The sequence below is a fragment of the Hibiscus syriacus genome, unplaced genomic scaffold (genome assembly GCF_006381635.1).
Source record: "Hibiscus syriacus cultivar Baekdansim isolate YM2019G1 unplaced genomic scaffold, ASM638163v2 tig00009009_pilon, whole genome shotgun sequence".
NCBI lineage: Eukaryota > Viridiplantae > Streptophyta > Magnoliopsida > Malvales > Malvaceae > Hibiscus > Hibiscus syriacus.
Window position 1 is genome coordinate 299,359 of NW_024062181.1, and position 19,295 is coordinate 318,653.

A 19,295-nucleotide genomic window follows, 5' to 3' on the forward strand; every position below is an offset into this window, starting at 1 on the left:
AATTTTCAATTCAAATCCTTACTTTGGTTTCAAGACGACCTTTGCAGATTCTCGTTTTTAACCCTTCTTTCAATTTCTTTTCTTTTCCTTCATTTTTCTTTCTTTCTTTTTCTTTCTTTTTTTCTTTTTATTTTTTCTTTCTTTTTATTTTTTCTTTCTTTCTTTTTTCTTTCTTTTTTCTTCTTTTCAACATGAATCTGAATTTATTGGATCACTCAATCGAAACTCCTCTGGAAACAACCTCTTTGATAATGAGTGGTTGTTTCCCAATTGGGAATCCATTTCTCACGAAAATCTTTATGAATTGAGCTCACGTCGTTTGCTTCTGAAACATCTGTACATGGCATATAGCTTTTAACCTCTTTTTCAACAGAGTTCAACTGATCACATCGTGCTCCAACTTTTTCTTAGATTTATTTTTGTCGAAACTTGAAGTAATGAAATCTCGACTGCGATGAGTAAGTCTACTTTTACTCCAATACCCAAGTGGAAATGGCATTGCACCTCATCATGGTACATACTGAAGTTTGATATGCATATATGACAAAGGATAATTTCTTGTGACAACTTCTCTATCTTCATGGTTGATAGACTACTGACAAGGAATTCCCATATGTTTTAAGCACTGACATCTTCTTTCCATGACTACTCTTATCCTCAAAGCGTAAGTTCTACCACATTGTGAGTGCAAAAGAGCTTTGGTCTGTTTGTGAAAGGGTAAAAGAATGTTAACATTGCCCCCAATTTCCCTTCTCAAAGCATTGACTACCCCATTAAAGCTTCTGGGATTCGTCACCTGCTTTAATTTCTTCTTCAGTAAATGTCATCACTCATTTTATCCGAGTGGTGACACGCACGTGACATTTCATATTATAGTATATAATATAATAAATAATGTGGGCATAATACATATAATATATCATATAGTGTCATTTTTGCATAATGTAGTTTGCATATTATATAGTTGCATATATTAAGTATTATAGTGTATTAAATAATAATAACATGTTATTAATTCATTTGGCATTGTATGTTATTAATTCATGTTGCATTGCATATTAATTCATGTTACATTAGGTGTTAAAGAATTAGTGTGTCATATTGCATATTGTATGGTTTATAAATAATAATCCATGTTAGGTTCATATTAGTGTTAGCCCATTTGTTTTGTTATAAATGAATAAATAGTAAAAACCCAAATAAAGAGTTGCATTTAGAAACAGTACATTACATAGGTTTCTTTTCCCACATAGTTAACCCACTTTCTTATTACAAATATATGCATTATAAATAAATAATAAAAAAACAAAAATGCATTAATGTTTATTTTCTTATGCAAGAAATTAATGTTTTCTTTAGTGTAGGTGGGAGTGGTTTATAAATGTCAATGGTGGGGCTCCATAATTGTGACCCTTCTGAGAGAATCCTCCGTACAATCCAGACTTCATTGAAAAGTCTCCTCTATCATTTTCTTATGCAAGAAATTAATGTTTTCTGAATATATTGGCTGAATAGGATAATGTCAAAGTTGGAAAACTGTTTATTTTCAACTCTACCTCTAGTTGATGTATCTTGATGGAGAGGTTGACTTACCAGAAAATTTGACGCCACCTGCTGCATTTCATGGGGGCGCAGAGGGAGTTGACGCCTTTGTGCATTCGTTCTCGTCCTCATCCTCATCCTCATTACCGTCATTGGATAATATGATTTCATATCCATTCTTGGAAAATGGTAATGCCAGTACTAGCTAGCTTCGCTTCTATTTCAAGCTCTCCACTTCCTGAGGACAAACTATATACTGTATTGTGTTTGAGACTATGAGCTTGTATTATATGCAAAACAGTGCAAAACCCTAATCAAAGGGAATAAAAGAAAGTGATTTCACTCACGAACATGATGTTTCAATGATATTTTTTCTGATCCAATTTTTTGGCCAAATATATTCAATCATAATTCAAAGAAAAATATAAATTCAATTAAAATCAAATCATTAGAATCATTTCAAATTTTCTCAAATGTGTATTCAATGGCCCCAATGCAATCATAAGTTCTTGTTACCCTAGGAGGAGGATGCTGAAGGTGGTGACATTTTCTTTGACCAGAGCAAAGTAGAAGACGATGGCAGTGCGTATGGCAATACATTGTTGTTTTTAAATCTACAATACTACAATTCCGGGAAGAACCACAAATCGAATCATTAATCTGATATCAAAGGTAAAGCTAATTATATTTGCTTTGCTTTTACTGTTTTGTAATTCACCATCATTGTATTATTAGGGAAACCACGGTAGATGCTGGGCATCTTTCTTTTATGATTTCTACACAGTGAGTTGTGAAGTGGCTTCGAAATTTAAGTGCAAATTTGATTTGAATTTCAACCATTTTGAAGGTTTTAATTATGTTTTTTCAGCTGTAGGTACTGGTTGATCATGGCTTGAACTGAAGTTACTTCCTTAGGCTTGTAAAGTTATTATCAATTCCTCTGGCTGCAATTACTCAGATGACTTTGGAAATCAAAGTTTACCTTCTTCTCCATAAAGAAATGACTGGGTAACTCTTAACTTTGATTTGGTTCTCATAATTGAAGCAATGCTTGTCAAATGTGGGACTTCATAATTAATGTTTAATTGACAAGTCTCCCTCTATCAATTTTCTTATACAAGAAATTAATGTTCTCTTAATATATATAGATTGATTGATGTGAAAAGCAGAAAGTGGTGGGAAGTAGAGCAAATATCAACCATAGAAGCTAGCCCCGAGTATACGCATTGAACTATAGCGTGGAAAATGCAAATCATAGCCAGTAGACACGTGACTTTGAAAGAAAACTTGGACCAATTGACGGAAGATAGAATAGGATAATATCAGAGTTTGAGAACTATTATTTCTTGTTGATGAACAAAGCCTTCTCAAATACAAATCAATCTCAAATCTATAACCCCAAAATTTTCCTTCTCATAATTCATCATGTCATTGTTACCTTCAACTTTATCATGTATTTCTAGAAAGAAATACGATGTTTTCTTGAGTTTTAGAGGTGAAGATACCCGCAAAAACTTCACAGATCATCTCTATGATGCTCTAAATCGAAGTGGAATTATCACTTTCAGGGATGATCCAAAGATGGATGCCGGTGAAGAGATCGCACCACAACTCTTCCGAGCCATTCAACAATCGTGGTGCTCGGTAATTGTTTTTTCAGGAACCTATGCCTTTTCAAGTTGGTGCTTGGAGGAGCTTGCTGAGATTGTTAAACAAAAAAACGAGAAAGGACATAAAGTGTTTCCAATTTTCTACGACGTGAATCCATCTGATTTAAGAAAACAGAAAGAAAAAGTTGAAGAAGCATTTGCCAAACATGCAGAGAGATACAAGGAAGATAAAGAAAAGATTCTAAGGTGGCGAAATGCTTTGACTCAAGTGGCTAACATCAAAGGATGGCATTTAAATAACAGGTAAACCATTCTTTTCTTTCCTGTTTTCTAGTTTAATTAATTTAATAATTATAAAAATGAACTGAATTTTATTTCTTTGTAGGCATGAATCAGAGTTTATCGGAGATATTGTTAGAAAAATATCAGCAAAATTATATCAGACATATCCAATTGTTCATGATGAGTTGGTTGGAATTAGTTCACGCTTGGACGAGTTGCATTCCAAAATAGAGATTGGGGAAGATGACATCCGCATCGTAGGAATTTGCGGAATGGGTGGCATCGGTAAAACAACTCTCGCAAGAGTTTTTTACGACCAAATGTCATCTCATTTTGAAGGTAAATGCTTCATTGCTGACGTTCGAGAAGTTTCAGACAAATTTGGACTCGTTTCTCTACAAAAACAACTTCTTTTCCAGATCTTGTCTGGTGAAGTCTTCGAATTTTTCAATGTTCATGAAGGGAATGCCATAATTAGCCGCAGATTATCTAACAAAAAGGTCCTTGTTGTGATTGATGATGTGGATAATTTACAGCACTTGAAATGCTTGGTTGGAAGGCATGATTGGTTCGGTTTAGGGAGTAGAATCATTATAATAACAAGAGATGAACACTTGCTCCAATCTTACCGAGTTGATGATGTGTATAAGCCTTCAACATTGAATGACAGCGAGGCACTTCAACTTTTCAGTTTGAAAGCTTTTGATAGTGAGACAGCACCAAATGATGATTTCATTGAGCTTTCTGAACATGTTGCAAAATATGCCAGTGGTCTCCCCTTAGCTCTGGAAGTCTTGGGTTCTTTTTTGTGCGGTAGAGATGTAGCTCAATGGAGAAGTGCAATCCAAAGACTTGAAAAGGATTCTAACAAAGAGATTATTGACAGACTTCTAATTAGCTTTGATGGATTGGAAGAAACAGAGAAGAACATATTTCTAGATATAGCATGCTTCTTCAATGGGGACGAGAAAGATTTTGTAATGAAAGTATTGGATGGCTGTGAGTTTTTCCCGGATATCGGAATCGATGTTCTCATTAAGAAATCTCTACTAACAGTTGACGAAAACAACAAATTGTGGATGCATAACTTACTACAAGAAATGGGAAGAAGAATTGTTCGGGAAAAATCTATTGAGGAGCCTGGAAAACGTTGTAGATTGTGGGAGGAAAATGATGTATATCATGTGCTAACGAAGAACACTGTGAGTCATTCCAGGGAAAATGATGTATAACATGTTAACAATGTATTTTTTCACAAGTTTTATCACAGAAATTGCCTCATTTTATTTTGTGTTTCTTATATCTTACTTTTGAATGTTTTTAGGCTACGGAAGTGATTCAAGGCATGATCATTGACAATAAAAGGTAGAAAAACATACATAAACATGCATCCATGTGTAAATTTCATATTTGGTCAAAAGTAACCCTTAAAGTTTTATTATATCACTCCGTTCCTCGTTGAGTTATACTCTCTTTCTTATTTTACTCACTGTACTTTTAGTTTTCTAATATATTTAGAAAATCCTTGAAGAATCATCTCTATGTTTCTATTCGGATGTGTGGGATACGACGGAGCATAGATAAATTAAGTGTTGGAGCAGCCTTGCTTTTAGGTATGGAATGCTTTGGGATATTTTCAAATTTGAACTGAGTTTTCGTTGTTTTACCCTTGGTTATCAGGATATCCAACAAGATGCTCAATTTGAATGTTAATGCTGTCTCGAAAATGAAAAAATTGAGATTGCTCAAAGTCCTTTGCCTCTCAAATTGTGACTTCCTAATGAGTTACGGCTCTTGGATTGGATGGGATATCCTTTAAGGTTCTTACCTCCAAGCTTCCAACCAGACAACCTGGTTGCACTTCTGCTACAATACAGTCGAATTGAACAACTATGGAGGGGAAATATAGTAAGAACTAATTCATATGATCATTGTTTTTTAACTTATTTTAGGAATATTAACTAAATCTTCTCTAATTTATTATTATTTTCAGCAGCCCCTGTATAAGTTGAAAGTGCTCAACCTCAAAGGGTCCGACAACCTGATCAAGACACCGGACTTTACAACAGCCCCAAATCTGGAAATTTTGATATTGGAAGGTTGTTCAAGAATAGTATATCTTCATCCATCAGTCGGAGTTCTTTCGAGACTTAAACTTCTGAATTTAAGAAGCTGCACAAGTCTTAGGAATCTTCCAACCAAAATTGGATTAAAATTTCTTGAAATATTAATCCTAAAAGATTGTAGAAACCTTATTAGACTCCCAAGCAGCATAGGTGGGTGTAAATGTCTAAAAACTCTTGATCTTTCAGGTTGCTATAAAGTTGCAAATTTGCCGGAGAATTTGCAGGAAGTAGAGTTGTTGGAAGAGCTTGACTTAAGTGAAACAGCCATAGCAAAACTGCCATCCTTCATTTTTCAACTTAAAAATCTTAAAGTTTTGTCTTCGAATAGGCTCAAGACACCATCATCTAAGTTAGCACCAAATCTACCTTCTCTTTTCCAGGTATTCCAAAGAGGACGGATGGAGTCTGTGCCTCTTATTTTACATTCGTTGTCAGGTTTGATTTCATTAAGAGAGCTGAAACTAAGGAACTGCAATCTTCGTGATGGAGATATTCCTAGTGATATTTCTTGTTTACACTATTTGGAAAAGCTTGAGCTTGGTGGTAACAATTTCATCAGCGTACCTGTGCTTGGTACTGGACTTTCCATGCTTCAATATTTTGGAATGTCAAATTGCAGGGAGCTTAAATTGTTACCTAACCCTCGTGCTTCTCGAGAACTATTTGCAGCTCTACCAAAGGTTTGCAATGCAGTGGATTGGACACGGTCTTCTGGCCTTCACTGCTACAAATTATTTGAGAATATCAATACATTAACATGGCTGAAATTCTATTTTAAGGTCGATTTATCATCCTTTGTATTTACAAAATCTCATTCTTGAAGAATTACAGTATTAGTTACCAAACAACATTTTATTTTGCAGGTAGTTGCATGTTTAAGAAAAAGTCTTGATGTTGTTACGCCCGGAGGTGAAATCCCAAAATGGTTCAGCCAGCAAACAGTTGGCTCTTCAATCAAGATACCACTGCCTAACAATATTCAGAATGATAGTCAATGGATGGGAGTTGCTTTCTGCTGCATTTTTGTCAATGATGATGCTTCAAGGGATGAGGAACTCACATGTGATGCTGTTATCCATCATAGGAATTCTGGACAAGCTGATTCTGATGGATCTGGTTTTCGGGGTAGAAATCCTCGACGTGTCTCAGGGGGCGGCTGGATTTTTTCTAAAGAAGATAACCAGCCCATAATAAAGGACCACCTTTATTGTTGTTTTTTGTTCCATGGCAGATTATATCCATTTTCCTTAGAGGATAAATGTGGTGAAAGTGAAACTGAGAATTCATCAACATTGGATTGCTCAAATCAAGAATTCGATGAACTCCAGTTTTCAGTCACATCCGATGATAGTCACATAAGTGTTAAGGTGAAGAAATGTGGGCTTCGAATAGTTTATCAGAAAGATTTGGAAGATATCAATTAAGATTCCGCCGAAGATTGATCAAGAGCTGAAGGTCCCCTTATAAAGTGAAGACATAATGTTTATGAAGAGACCGAGGCCGAGCCACGACCAAAAAGGATACACAAGTTTTTCAATTTATGATGGGCCGACCAGGGAAGAAGGATTAGTTACTATTTGATTTTATTAAAGACTCACCGGCTGAAGATGAGGACAACACATTAAAGACTCCCTCTGAGAAAAGAAAAATGGAGAAGCAGAGGAAGACTGAACGAGCTAAGAAAGTACATCAGCTTGATTTGATTGGTTTTGGTAACATCTCTTTGAAGATTTCATTCTAATGTGGCTTACTATTTGAGGTGGCAGAGGTTGAAAATGCGGATCTTCGAAAGGCACTGTTGAAAATAGCTATTTGATCTGCCTTCACAAACAAAAGAGCTCTATGTTTCTAACAAGCCTTTCGTGGCTATTCGGGGGTTGCAATTGGATTATTACATGTATGGTTAAATGGTCGATTGTGTGTCTTATCACTGCATCGTGATGAAGGGAAACAAGGTACGATACATTTGCAAGGTTCCAGAAAAGCTTGTAGATGACCAAAATGGCTTGTTCATGTTAATTCATTTATTGCAAGGTAAGTTCGATTGCACCACAAAAGAAAGAGGGTGAAATAGTTTTATGATGTTTGGAGCGTTATCATCCTTATATTTGCCAATGTTTCTTCCAAGTAAAACACCAAAATCGTTGGCACCAACAGCATGTTGATAGTAGTTTACACTGCTTTCGTGACACTTGGTGCCTTCGTCTCTGGTCTTGCCAATGTCATCTTCAAAGCTACAATGTTTGGAGCCTATGTGTTCTTTCCCGAGAAACTAAATTTCGTTTTATATAAACTCTTGCAGGCTTCATCAAATACAAGTATTCTTGATTCCGACACCATTCGCCCTAGTCCTTGTGGCAGCAGGTGCAACTGAAGTCATGGCTTCAACCAGAATCATGGACATCATTAAACTGGCAAGTTTCCACGGTCGCCGTTGTTGCTGTTTTCTTGTAATTTGCTTTGCTCAAATCTCATTTGCATCCTCACTCCCGACGTCCAATTAGTATTATAATCTACCATTAACCTTCAAACTCTATAATTGTAAGTGCACCAGAGGAGGACGTTGCTAGTTGTAATTTACTTGAACATGTAATAGGTAGGAACCTAAAGGGTTGAATCCATTGCAAGTGTATTCTCTATCTCGGAAGAATAAATTGTACGAATCAGATTTTTTTTAATGAAAATTAGAAAAGAAACAAAGCCTAGGAACGCCTAAACTATTGTTCCATCCAACACTGAACACTCTCCTATGGCTTTCGTGAAACCACCAATCCATTCCCTAGCAGCGTCACGAATAACTCCACCACAAGTTGTTAGACATGAAATAGGTATCTAAGCACCATCTGTATTGATCTTAAATCAACCTGGTGGCGGAGGACCCCAACAAACTGCTCGGTCCATCCTATTTGGACCATTTACCGACGTTAAGAGTAAGTCCCGAGCATGACCAGCCTCCACTACTAAGCGACGACTACGCTGCGAAATACTCTCCATCTCTAAAGATTCCAGTGCAAAAATAGAATGGTTTCGTCTCGTCCAAATGCTCCACAGAATGGACCCAAATAGCACATCCCAATCATCCGAGTTCAAAGGAAAATAATCTTGGCGCTGAAGGTTCACTTGAATCCAGTCCACGATGTTCATGCCGAAGAATTCAACAAGCCGGCCTGGTTTGATTAATTCCTGCCAAGCAGTATGCGCCACAATATACACTCTAAAAACGAGTAAACAATTCCTTTGCTGCACCACAGTAGAGGCAGCTTTCATCATTTGTCATGTGTCTTCACATCCGTTCTTCATTTGTCACAATCCGACCCTTACAAATTAACCAAAGAAGGAGACGCACTCTTGGTAATCCCTGGAATTTTGCAATCATTTTCCAAAGTTGATTCCCAGAAGTTCTGATTATTTCCATCCGACAATTGTAGGCGCTAGAGATAGAGAACTGACGAGTATTTCCCAAAATCCACCCTGGTTTCCAAAATTCACCAAGCAGCAAGTAGCAGTCTTATCAATATGAAGGCAATATATATATATATACACAATCAATAACTATCTCCAGTTGTTTTCTTCATCCAACTGGAGATGTTTTAGCAGCGAGAAGAATGAGAGCTCGCCAGTGGTAACTTGTCCGTAGCTTCTTGTACTTCTGCACAAAGGCCCCAATATCTATTTCCCCGTAAAGAAGTTGCCTGTTCACTATTTACGATTCCTCTTCTGTTGCATTCATTGCATCTACAAGGAAGTAAAACCATCTTTAAGTACTCGCATCTAAACCCATTAGCGTAGGTAATATACTATTAATATGTACCTTGAAGCCTATGCATAACGATGCAGGGGAGTACAACTTCAGAGTTTCTTCTTTCTGTCTTTCGAGCTCGTTTAGTTTTTCCTTAGCTGCCGCCAAGTGGTTCAGAAAATCTCACCTGGTTCCTTAGCTCCATTATTTGTGGTTCTTTATCTAAATTGTTCCCTGTTTATTGAAAACATATAAATGTGAAGTTGTCTCCCTATGCACATTTCTATATCTGTGAAATTTATAGCATTATCATAATACTAAATGGAATAAGAACTCACTAGCAAGCTGCATAGTTTCCTTGTGAAGTTCATCTCTTATCTGGAAAAAAAGTTAATTCCGAACGAGTAAGAAACCGAAAAAAACAATGAGATTCGGAGTAACAACGAACATGATTTTCTCGCCGCACGCATGCCAGTTCGAATAAATGGATCTAAAACATAGATAAAGTGCAACCCCATCATGATGCCAACAAGGAACAGAAAATATAACATAAAGCAAGGTCACGAAATAGCGAAGATCCATGCTCGGATCGAAAAGCAAACCTAAACAAAAGAAATAACGGAAAACCTAAAATATCTGGCCAATCGAAATTAACAGGCTAAACACTATAGGTTTGATCCTATATAAGTTTAAATATAAGATTATCCCGGAGGTCAATATGACCACGGGATCATCTTCAAGTCAGTATTTCGAGGTAAGTATTCCTTTCCATGTCTATTAAACAGGAACATAATCCATTGAATTACAAAACATCAGAACCTTATTAACCTTATTAAATAATAACTTATCTTCATAGTCAGCATTTGGACACATGAAATGACAACAGCAGCACATGAAAATTGAAAACTAGCAATATGAATCAACAATCTGAATAGCTACTATCCTAAAGATTTTGATATCGGGGTCGGTTAATCAATACCCCTTGTTATGCTATGGCCTAAAAGCTAAACCAATACTCTTCGATACCGAAGAAGTGAACTAGCTTCGAGAACAGAACACATGGTCGGTCATGCAAATGAGTTAATATTTGCAATTTGAGTGACTATTTAAAATAAAATCTTGAACGTCAATTTATCCACCAAGTATGAATCGGATCGAATTCAAACGTTGAACTCTCAAAATCCTTCTTCGATCAATTAATATCCATTTTTAACTTCTCAGAGAAAATAAGGGTATTACAAGTTAGGAGTATTGTAAGCAATTGGGATATTAAAAATTTGATGAGTAGTTTAGAATCATAATTTGAAGGCTCGTGATACAAATAACTCAGTTTAGAAAGATTATCGTTAGTAAATAAGGTAATTTTTTCTTCTATAATAGAATAATGGTTTTTTATTCTAAACTATAATAGAATATTGGTATACATTAATCACATCCCATGCTAATAAAATTAATTTCATATTTGGATGAATTTGGGAATGAAATTAGAAGATCTAAAAGTTTGAGGACCAGTTTAGAATGATGGTCATAATTTGTGGATGACATTCCTAATGCTTACTAGCCTGTTGAAGGCCTAGTTCCAGTTTGCTTCCATGCGGTTGTCTCTGATTTTCCTCCTCTGATCTCTTCTATGCAGTTTGAATTTTCGTTCCTCCACTTTACAGTAGAGCGATTTTAGTTCCAACATGAGAGCCAAGAATATTCTAAACAATTGGAATATTTAAAAATTTGATGACTAATTTAGAATGAGAATCATAATTTAAAGATTAAATTGAAGTATTTAAAAATTAAAAATCAATTTAAACCGAGAATTATAATTTGAAGACGCGTGATACAAATAATTCAATTTAGAAAGATTATCGTTAATAAATAAGGTAAGTTTTTTCTTCTATAATAAGATAATGATTTTTTATTCTAAACTATGTTCGAGGATTGTTTCAATCATTTAACTTTTAAAAGTTATGAAAGAGATATTAAATTCGTTAAATCATTACTAAATGATCACTATAAAATTATAATAAGTGTAAATTTTCGATATTTCATAATAATTTAATAAAATTTAATAACTATTTTGAAAGTTAAATAACCCAAAAAGATCATTTACGTATAGTTCAGTGACCTATGATATATTTTACCCAATAATAATGAAATGAAAAGAAATCAAATTCGAAAATCGTAACGCTGCTTTCCACTGGAAACCATTGGCTTTCGTTTTTGAAATTCAGTGAATCATTGCTGAGGTAATAGTTCCGGGAGGAGGATCAATGGCGGTTCCAACGGCGGTGATGTTAACGGCGTCGATGGTTTCGTTGTACGTCGGGGATTTGCATCCCGATATCACTGACGGGACACTCTTCTTCGATGCTTTCAATTCGTTCAAAGGAATATCCTCTGTTCGTGTTTGTAGAGATTCATCCACGGGAAGGTCTCTTTGTTATGGCTATGTTAACTTCAGTTGTCTTGAGGATGGTGCGTAAGATTTGTTTTTTTTTTAAATATTTTTTTCAATATATTCACTGCTTTTCGTTTGATTTCTGTTTCGTGTTTGATCTTTCAATATGTTCTGAGAGTGTTCGACAAAAGTAATTTAAGAAAATTCAGTCTTTTTAACTTTTATGTATGTTCATGTTTCTCTTCTATGATATGACCAGCACATTATGCAATGGAGAAGATGAATCACAGTTCGATTCATGGGAAAATGATTAGGGCGGCATGGTCACTTCGAGATCCTGATGCAAGAAAGAGTGGAGTTGGAAACGTGTTTGTCAAGGTACAAAACAAACCCTTTTTGTTCTTTTAACTGATATAATCTGAAATCCATTGGATTTATTGTATTTTTCTTTTCAGAATCTAAGTGAATCAATCGATAGTGTAGGGTTGAAAGAGTTGTTTCAGAGGTTTGAGAATGTAATATCCTGCAAAGTTGCAACATTTGAGGATGGGAAAAGCAAAGGTTATGGATTTGTTCAATTTGAATCTGAAGAATCTGCAACTGCTGCTGTTGAGAAGCTTGATAACAACATGATTGGTGATAAACAAGTGTAATATGAATTTTCCTTTAAAATATTTTCGTTTCACTTATCTGCTAATGAAATGAATGGTTTCAGTTAATTCGTCTTTTTGGTCCCAGATTTGTTGGGAAATTCATGAAAAAGTGTGACAGGATTTTTCCAAGTCCTGATGTTAAATATACAAATCTGTATGTGAAGAACTTGGATCCAGATGTCGCTGAAGAGATTATGCAGGAGAAATTTTCTGAGTTTGGGAAAATTGCCTCCCTGGCTGTAGCAAGGGATGAAAATGGTGCCTCGGGAGGTTTCGGCTTTGTGAACTTCGATTGTCCCGATGATGCCAAGCGGGCAATGGAGTCAATGAAAGGATCAAAACTTGGTAGGCTTTCTTTTACTATGTTTTACCAACTCTTCGTTTTATTCATATCCTGGTCTCGTGCATACTCGAGTTTAAGTAACATAGTTCTAACACTCTTTGCCTTCATTGATGGCATAATTCAATCCAAGTGAGGCCTAACACACTTAGTTTGATGTATGGTTGTATGATTGTATTCATTAGGTTCAAAGGTTCTATATGTAGCAAGGGCACAAAAGAAAGAGGAACGCGATGAAATATTGCGTAATCAGTACGAGGAACGACGGAAGGAGCAAATACCTGAGTTGAACGGAACAAGATCATTTAATACGTGATGAGTGGCACCCGTGTCGGGATACCACAAAGCATTGGAGTGTTTTGGAACACTATGAGTTGTTGCCATACTAGGCATAGTGGAAAAGGCTGTAGGTGCAGTATTAACAAATGATTCTTGTCTTTCTATTGCTGTAGGATGAGCCTGCATAGAGCTGGATGGATAGTGGTAGAAGACTGGAGAACTCAGCATGTGATTATACGCATGTCCATTCACAGGAACAAACTGTTCAGACGGTTTCTTCCACTGCTCAACAGACTGGTCTTCATTGACAACTCCATTGAAATTTCGATCAAAACGACGATAACAATGTTGAAAAATGTGCCAAACTTTCCACACAACTGGCACTGTGGTCGATTTGAATTATTGAACCTTTCTCGACCTCGACCACGATAGCCTCCCTGCTGATTTCCCTGTTGACTTCTCATGGGATAATTTTCCTTTTCTATAGCATCTGTTTCAGTGACAGATAGAGACTTCGACCCACTTTCTTCTTTTGGTTGAACAACCATATTTGCAGCAATACCATCGCTTAAAAAGGCTTTTTGCCTAGCCTCACAATCCAGGAGCATTTCAGTGAGGCTATCCAGTGACATTACATCACGAGATGCTATAGCAATAATGGACTCGAATTCCATTGACAATCCAGCAAGAATCACACTTACTTGTTCTTGTTCAGGTACAACACAACCTGCAGCATTCAACAAATCACAGATTGTCTTGATCTTGGCTAAATAATCACTTACAGTCAAGCCAGCTTTCCTATGAGAGTGCAAACTATGTCTGAGAGAAGAAATCTTGGCACTAGAATGAACTCCAAACAATCTTGAAACTGCATTCCAGATTGTGTGAGAGGATGTGAGCCCCGTAAGATGTGGCAAAACCTCCATGCTAACCGTTGTCAACAACCACGAAGCAAGCAACTTGTCTTGTTTCCTATGCACAGGATACACTGGATTTTCCTCAAGCTGCCCAGACTCATTTGTAACAAACTGAGATGGAGCAGGACTATCACCAGAGATGTAAGCCAACAATCCATAGCCATCAATTATAAGGGTCACCTGATGCTTCCAAAGAAGGTATGTTGACTCGGTAAGCTTTATTACATCCTGTTTGGGTATATGTTGAACACTGGACAGAACTGAAGAACCATATGACGTTGAAGTAACTGTGGTATTCACCGGAGACTGAACACCAGCTTGTTGCAAGTCCACCATCTTCAAAGAAAAGCAAGAACCTTCAAGAACCTCCAAGAAAAGAAGCAAAACAGAAACTGCAGGACCGTTTTGGCGACTGATACCATGTAAAGATTAGCAATAGATGTCTAATCTATGTAAACAGAGAAAACAAATGAGAGAAACAAAACTTCTGAAATTCATTATTTTCAAGCATGTGTATTACAACTCTCAAGGAGATTATTTATAGCTAGTACTATAGCTATAACAGATGAAGTAACTAACTGCACAACAAATTAACTACTTCAACTGATCAGCTGCAGTGAATCAAACCTCAGCTGCACAACCATCATGCACATCAGTGAACTTATATGCCATGCATTTACATACACTAACAGTCCTCACCCCGTCACATACGTGCCTCATTCGCAACAGCTGACTCAGACAGTGAATTCTTCGGAAGATCAAAGTAACCAACAAGTTGAACTTTCCCACCTCTCCCTTTTACATGGATTCACTTGTTATATATTTTCGAGTCTATGTTGATCGGACTCTTCATTTTACAGTGGACTGGGCAAGGCAAATATGTACCAAACGGTCGAGCTCGAGAGGTTAACAAAGGCTCTGATGCGGCACCAGGTGGTTCGAACTCTGTTTCAGCTTTGACACAAGGGAGTGAGATGCTGAGTAGCATGCTTGCTGCGGCTTCACCCGAGCAGCAAAAAACAATACTTGGTGAACGAAAAAAATACTTGGTGAACGAATTTATCCCCTTGTTCACAAGAACCAGGTAATTTCCATAGCCTAGAACACTTGAAGAACATATACAATTACCTTTTAGACACGATCCGACATGAATATCTTCATTTTTCTTGAAAAATTTATGTCCGACACTCGTGTCGGTTTGCATATTCATTATTCGAGTACATAACTCTTCAGTGACCTGAACATGGAGAATCATCCCTTTGAACCTATATCGAGATACGAATATCGAACACGAATACTTCAAAGCTAACATGTTTCTCTTGTATACAGCCTGATCTGGTCCAAAAGGTAACCGGAATGCTTCTAGAGATGGATAACTCTGAACTGCTTCTTCTGTTAGAGTCCCCAGAATCACTGGCAGCCAAAGTGGAGGAAGTCGTGGAGGTTATCAAGCTCTCAAATGAAAAAATGTCCGGAAGATGCCCTTCATCCCAATTTCCTTTCTGCTGGAGCTGCTGCCAATTGAAATCTTGGCTGTCCAAAAAGAAAAAGGCCATTTCAGTGATTTTCAAGAACTAATATCCAATCTCAGCAGTGAACTTTCAAAATTTCCCCAACAGTTTAATTGTTATTTATGAAGTAAATTAAGTAAATTGAATTGAAAGGATTAATTGTTGAGGATAAGCTTACGAGTAGGTTATTTACATCCAAAGAAACCGATCTTATAATGAGTTTTTTTAATTTGATTCCAATTAATTATATAAACAATTATTTATAAAACAAAATCTACACAATTATATGAAAATAAGTTAAAATTAATCAACTAAATTAATTCAATTAAGGGCTATTAGCATGTAGATTGTAAACCACATTATAGCAGGACTTTGAGGAAATTATTGAATGTAAGAGTTGAGGCTATGGAGCTGTTTGATGCTGATGTTAATTTGGCAGTGATAAACAACTGATGGATATGGGATAGGGTAAAAGAGGAAAAGGCTCGTGTGCAGTGACATAGGCTGTTTTGATTTCCTTTCCATGTATCTAAATACTCCATTATTGCTTGGATGATAATTTTGGACAGGTTGCCAATAACAGACAGACTTGCTCCTGTGAGGATGGTTACGGATGGTATGTGTGTCTTGTGCGGTGTTACTTCTGAGACGATGAATCACCTCTTCATGGAGTGTTCCTTTGCCTGTCATGTCTAGAGACGGGTTCTGGCTTTGTGTTGTTTACAGCGGGGCAGTTTTGCTGGGAAGATGCCATGAAATGGTGAATTCAAGTCTCTGTGTAGCTTGGAGGATCCAGTGATGGTCCTTTCAACAAAGCGTTTTAACTTCACGGGCTATATCCATGCTATAAGGCCGGCATTATACGGGCCAAACACTCCGATTCAAAAAGGGAGAGGCTACTTCAAATTCGGGTGCTATTACAGTGGGTGGAGTTGAAGCTCTTCAGGAATCAGGAACTATTGTCAATAATTGTGAGAAGACTCCCTCACAGCAGGATCAGACCAAGGTTCTTTCTTCAGATAAAGGTTAATTCTGGGTATTACTCTAAATTTCATCTGAAAATTACAAGGAGATCCTCTGTAGTCCACTTGTTCAGTTCTTCGGGGAAACATGGTCAGATTTTAGTGTGATTTCTCAAACCCAGCATCTTCAATCATCTTGTTGACATGCAATTCTTGATCTTTTATCTTCTCTTCTTCATCAGCTGCGTCCACCAAATGTGGTTCAACATTAATCTTTCCAAACTAGAAAGTGTTCTTCATATGCCCAAAAGACTGACATCTCTCTTCTTGCTTGTTTAGCTTTTCTTCACTCTTGGGATTGGGTAATTCTTAAGTTTGATTTGATGCTCATAATTTAAACAATAATTGTCAAATGTGGGGCTCCATAATAGTGACCCTGCTGAGATTATCCTCCGTAGAATCCAACTTTTACTTTGACAAAGTCCAAGTAAACACATCTGCCATGTGCAACAGCCAACGGATGACTGACCATTGAAGCTCATCTCATTTCTGTTTTGAACAATCTGTTGCCAATGGATCATTGGTTTCATTTTCACAACAATTATCCTCAAGTAAAATGGGTATAAATGTCAATGGTGGGGCTCCATAATTGTGACCCTTCTGAGAGTCTCCTCCGTACAATCCAGACTTCATTGAAAAGTCTCCTCTATCATTTTCTTATGCAAGAAATTAATGTTTTCTGAATATATAGGTTGAATAGGATAATGTCAAAGTTGGACAACTGTTTATTTTCAACTCTACCTCTAGTTGATGTACAAAGCCTTCTCAAGTACAATATTTCTTCCTCAGTCCTCACTCTTTGGTATCATTAACATGGCTTATTTCCTCTCACTTCTCTCAACTCTCTTCTTCCTCATAGTGTCACCTTCTTCTTCACAACCCATCTAGTTCTTCTTCCCCAGATTCAAACACTTAAATGACCCCAACAACTTAACATTAACAGGGGTGTCACAGATTGAACAAAATGGCATTTTACGCTTAACTAATTACACCCCTCGTTTAGTGGGTAAATCAAGAACACAGAAGTAGTTGAAGATTGGAGCTGGAGATTGACGAGGCGGATTCGGTCGTGTTTACAAAGGAACACTTGGAAATTCAAACACTCAAGTTGCTGTCAAGCAAGTTTCCCATGAATCAAAGCAAGGTTTACGTGAATTTGTTGCAGAAATTTCTAGTATCAGAAGGCTTCGACATCGGAATTTGGTTCAGCTATTGGGATGGTGCAGGAGAAGAGGCGACCTTCTTCTTGTTTACAATTTCATGGCTAATGGCAGTTTAGATAAGTTTTTGTTTGATGACCCTAGCTATAACTATCCTGAATTGGGACCAAAGATTTAGGATCATAAAGGGTGTGGCTTCTGGTCTTCTCTATTTACACGAAGGATATGAACAAATTGCGATTCATAGGGATGTTAAGGCCAGTAATGTATTATTAGATGATGAGCTGAATGCACGGTTCGGAGATTTCAGCCTTGAAAGATTGTATGAACATGGTTCAAATCCAGGGACAAGTCAAATTGTAGGGACAATGGGATATATAGCACCGGATCTGCCCAAGACAGGAAAGGCCTCAACAAGGTCCGATGCCTATGCTTTTGGTGCACTCTTGCTCGAGGTTGCTTGTGGGCGCAGGCCTATTGATCTCAAAGCATTGCCCAAGGAATTAGTGTTGGTTGATTGGATATGATGAAGGTGAGGTGATGATGGTGCTTAAGTTAGGCCTAATTTGTTCAAATGACGTGCCTGCGGAACGGCCAAGCATGAGGAAGTTAGTAAGGTATCTTGATGGAGAGGTTGACATACCAGAAAATTCGACGCCACCAGCTGCATTTCATGGGGGCGCAGAGGGATTTGACGCCTTTGTGCTTTTGTTCTCGTCCTCATCCCCGTCATTGGATAATATGATTTCATATCCATTCTTGGAAAATGGTAATGCCGGTAGTAGCTAGCTTCGCTTCTGTTTCAAGCTCTCCACTTCCTGAGGACAAACTATATACTGTATTGTGTTTGAGACTTTGAGCTCGTATTATATGCAAAACTGTGCAAAAACCTAATCAAAGGGAATAAAAGAAAGCGATTTCTCTCACGAACATGATGTTTCAATGATATTTTTTCTGATCCAATATTTTTGGCCAAATATATTCAATCATAATTCAAAGAAAAATATAAATTCAATTAAAATCAAATCATTAGAATCATTTCTAATTTTCTCAAATGTGTATTCAATGGCCCCAATGCAATCATAAGTTCTTGTTGCCCTAGGAGGAGGAGTATGCTGATGGTGGTGACATTTTCTTTGACCGGAGCAAAGTTGAAGACGATGTCAGTGAGTATGGCAATACATTATTGTTTTTCAATCTACAATACTACAATTCCGGGAAGAACCACAAATCGAATCATTAATCTGATATCAAAGGTGAAGCTAATTAGATTTGCTTTGCTTTTTCTGTTTTGTAATTCACCATCATTGTATTATTAGGGAAACCACGGTAGATGCTGGGCATCTTTCTTTTATGATTTCTACACAGTGAGTTGTGAAGTAGCTTGAACTGAAGTTACTTCCTTAGGCTTGTAAAGTTATTATCAATTCCTCTGGCTGCAATTACTCAGATGACTTTGGAAATCAAAGTTTACCTTCTTCTCCATAAAGAAATGACTGGGTAACTCTTAACTTTGATTTGATTCTCATAATTGAAGCAATGCTTGTCAAATGTGGGACCTCATAATTAATGTTTAGTTGACAAGTCTCCCTCTATCATTTTTCTTATACAAGAAATTAATGTTCTCTTAATATTTATAGATTGATTGATGTGAAACGTAGAAAGTGGTGGGAAGTAGAGCAAGTATGACATGACTCGGTTATGGGGAAAAAATATCAACCA

At 36.9% G+C, this 19,295-nt stretch overlaps 1 protein-coding gene and 3 pseudogenes across 1 annotated transcript; 3 read left to right on the forward strand and 1 right to left on the reverse strand.

The window, feature by feature from the left end:
- The first annotated feature begins 2,920 nt into the window (after window positions 1-2,920).
- On the forward strand, window positions 2,921-6,984 carry LOC120202743 (TMV resistance protein N-like). Its single transcript, XM_039203126.1, has 6 exons — window positions 2,921-3,455; window positions 3,538-4,636; window positions 5,208-5,342; window positions 5,428-5,614; window positions 5,747-6,240; window positions 6,424-6,984. Exons 1-6 carry the CDS (start codon window positions 2,968-2,970, stop codon window positions 6,982-6,984), a joined length of 2,964 nt encoding a protein of 987 aa, XP_039059057.1. The 5' UTR covers window positions 2,921-2,967.
- A 2,068-nt stretch (window positions 6,985-9,052) lies between these two features.
- LOC120202744 lies at window positions 9,053-9,881 on the reverse strand (annotated as a pseudogene).
- Window positions 9,882-11,516: 1,635 nt separating this feature from the next.
- On the forward strand, window positions 11,517-15,405 carry LOC120202745 (annotated as a pseudogene).
- A 391-nt stretch (window positions 15,406-15,796) lies between these two features.
- LOC120202746 lies at window positions 15,797-18,100 on the forward strand (annotated as a pseudogene).
- The last annotated feature ends 1,195 nt before the right edge of the window (window positions 18,101-19,295 follow it).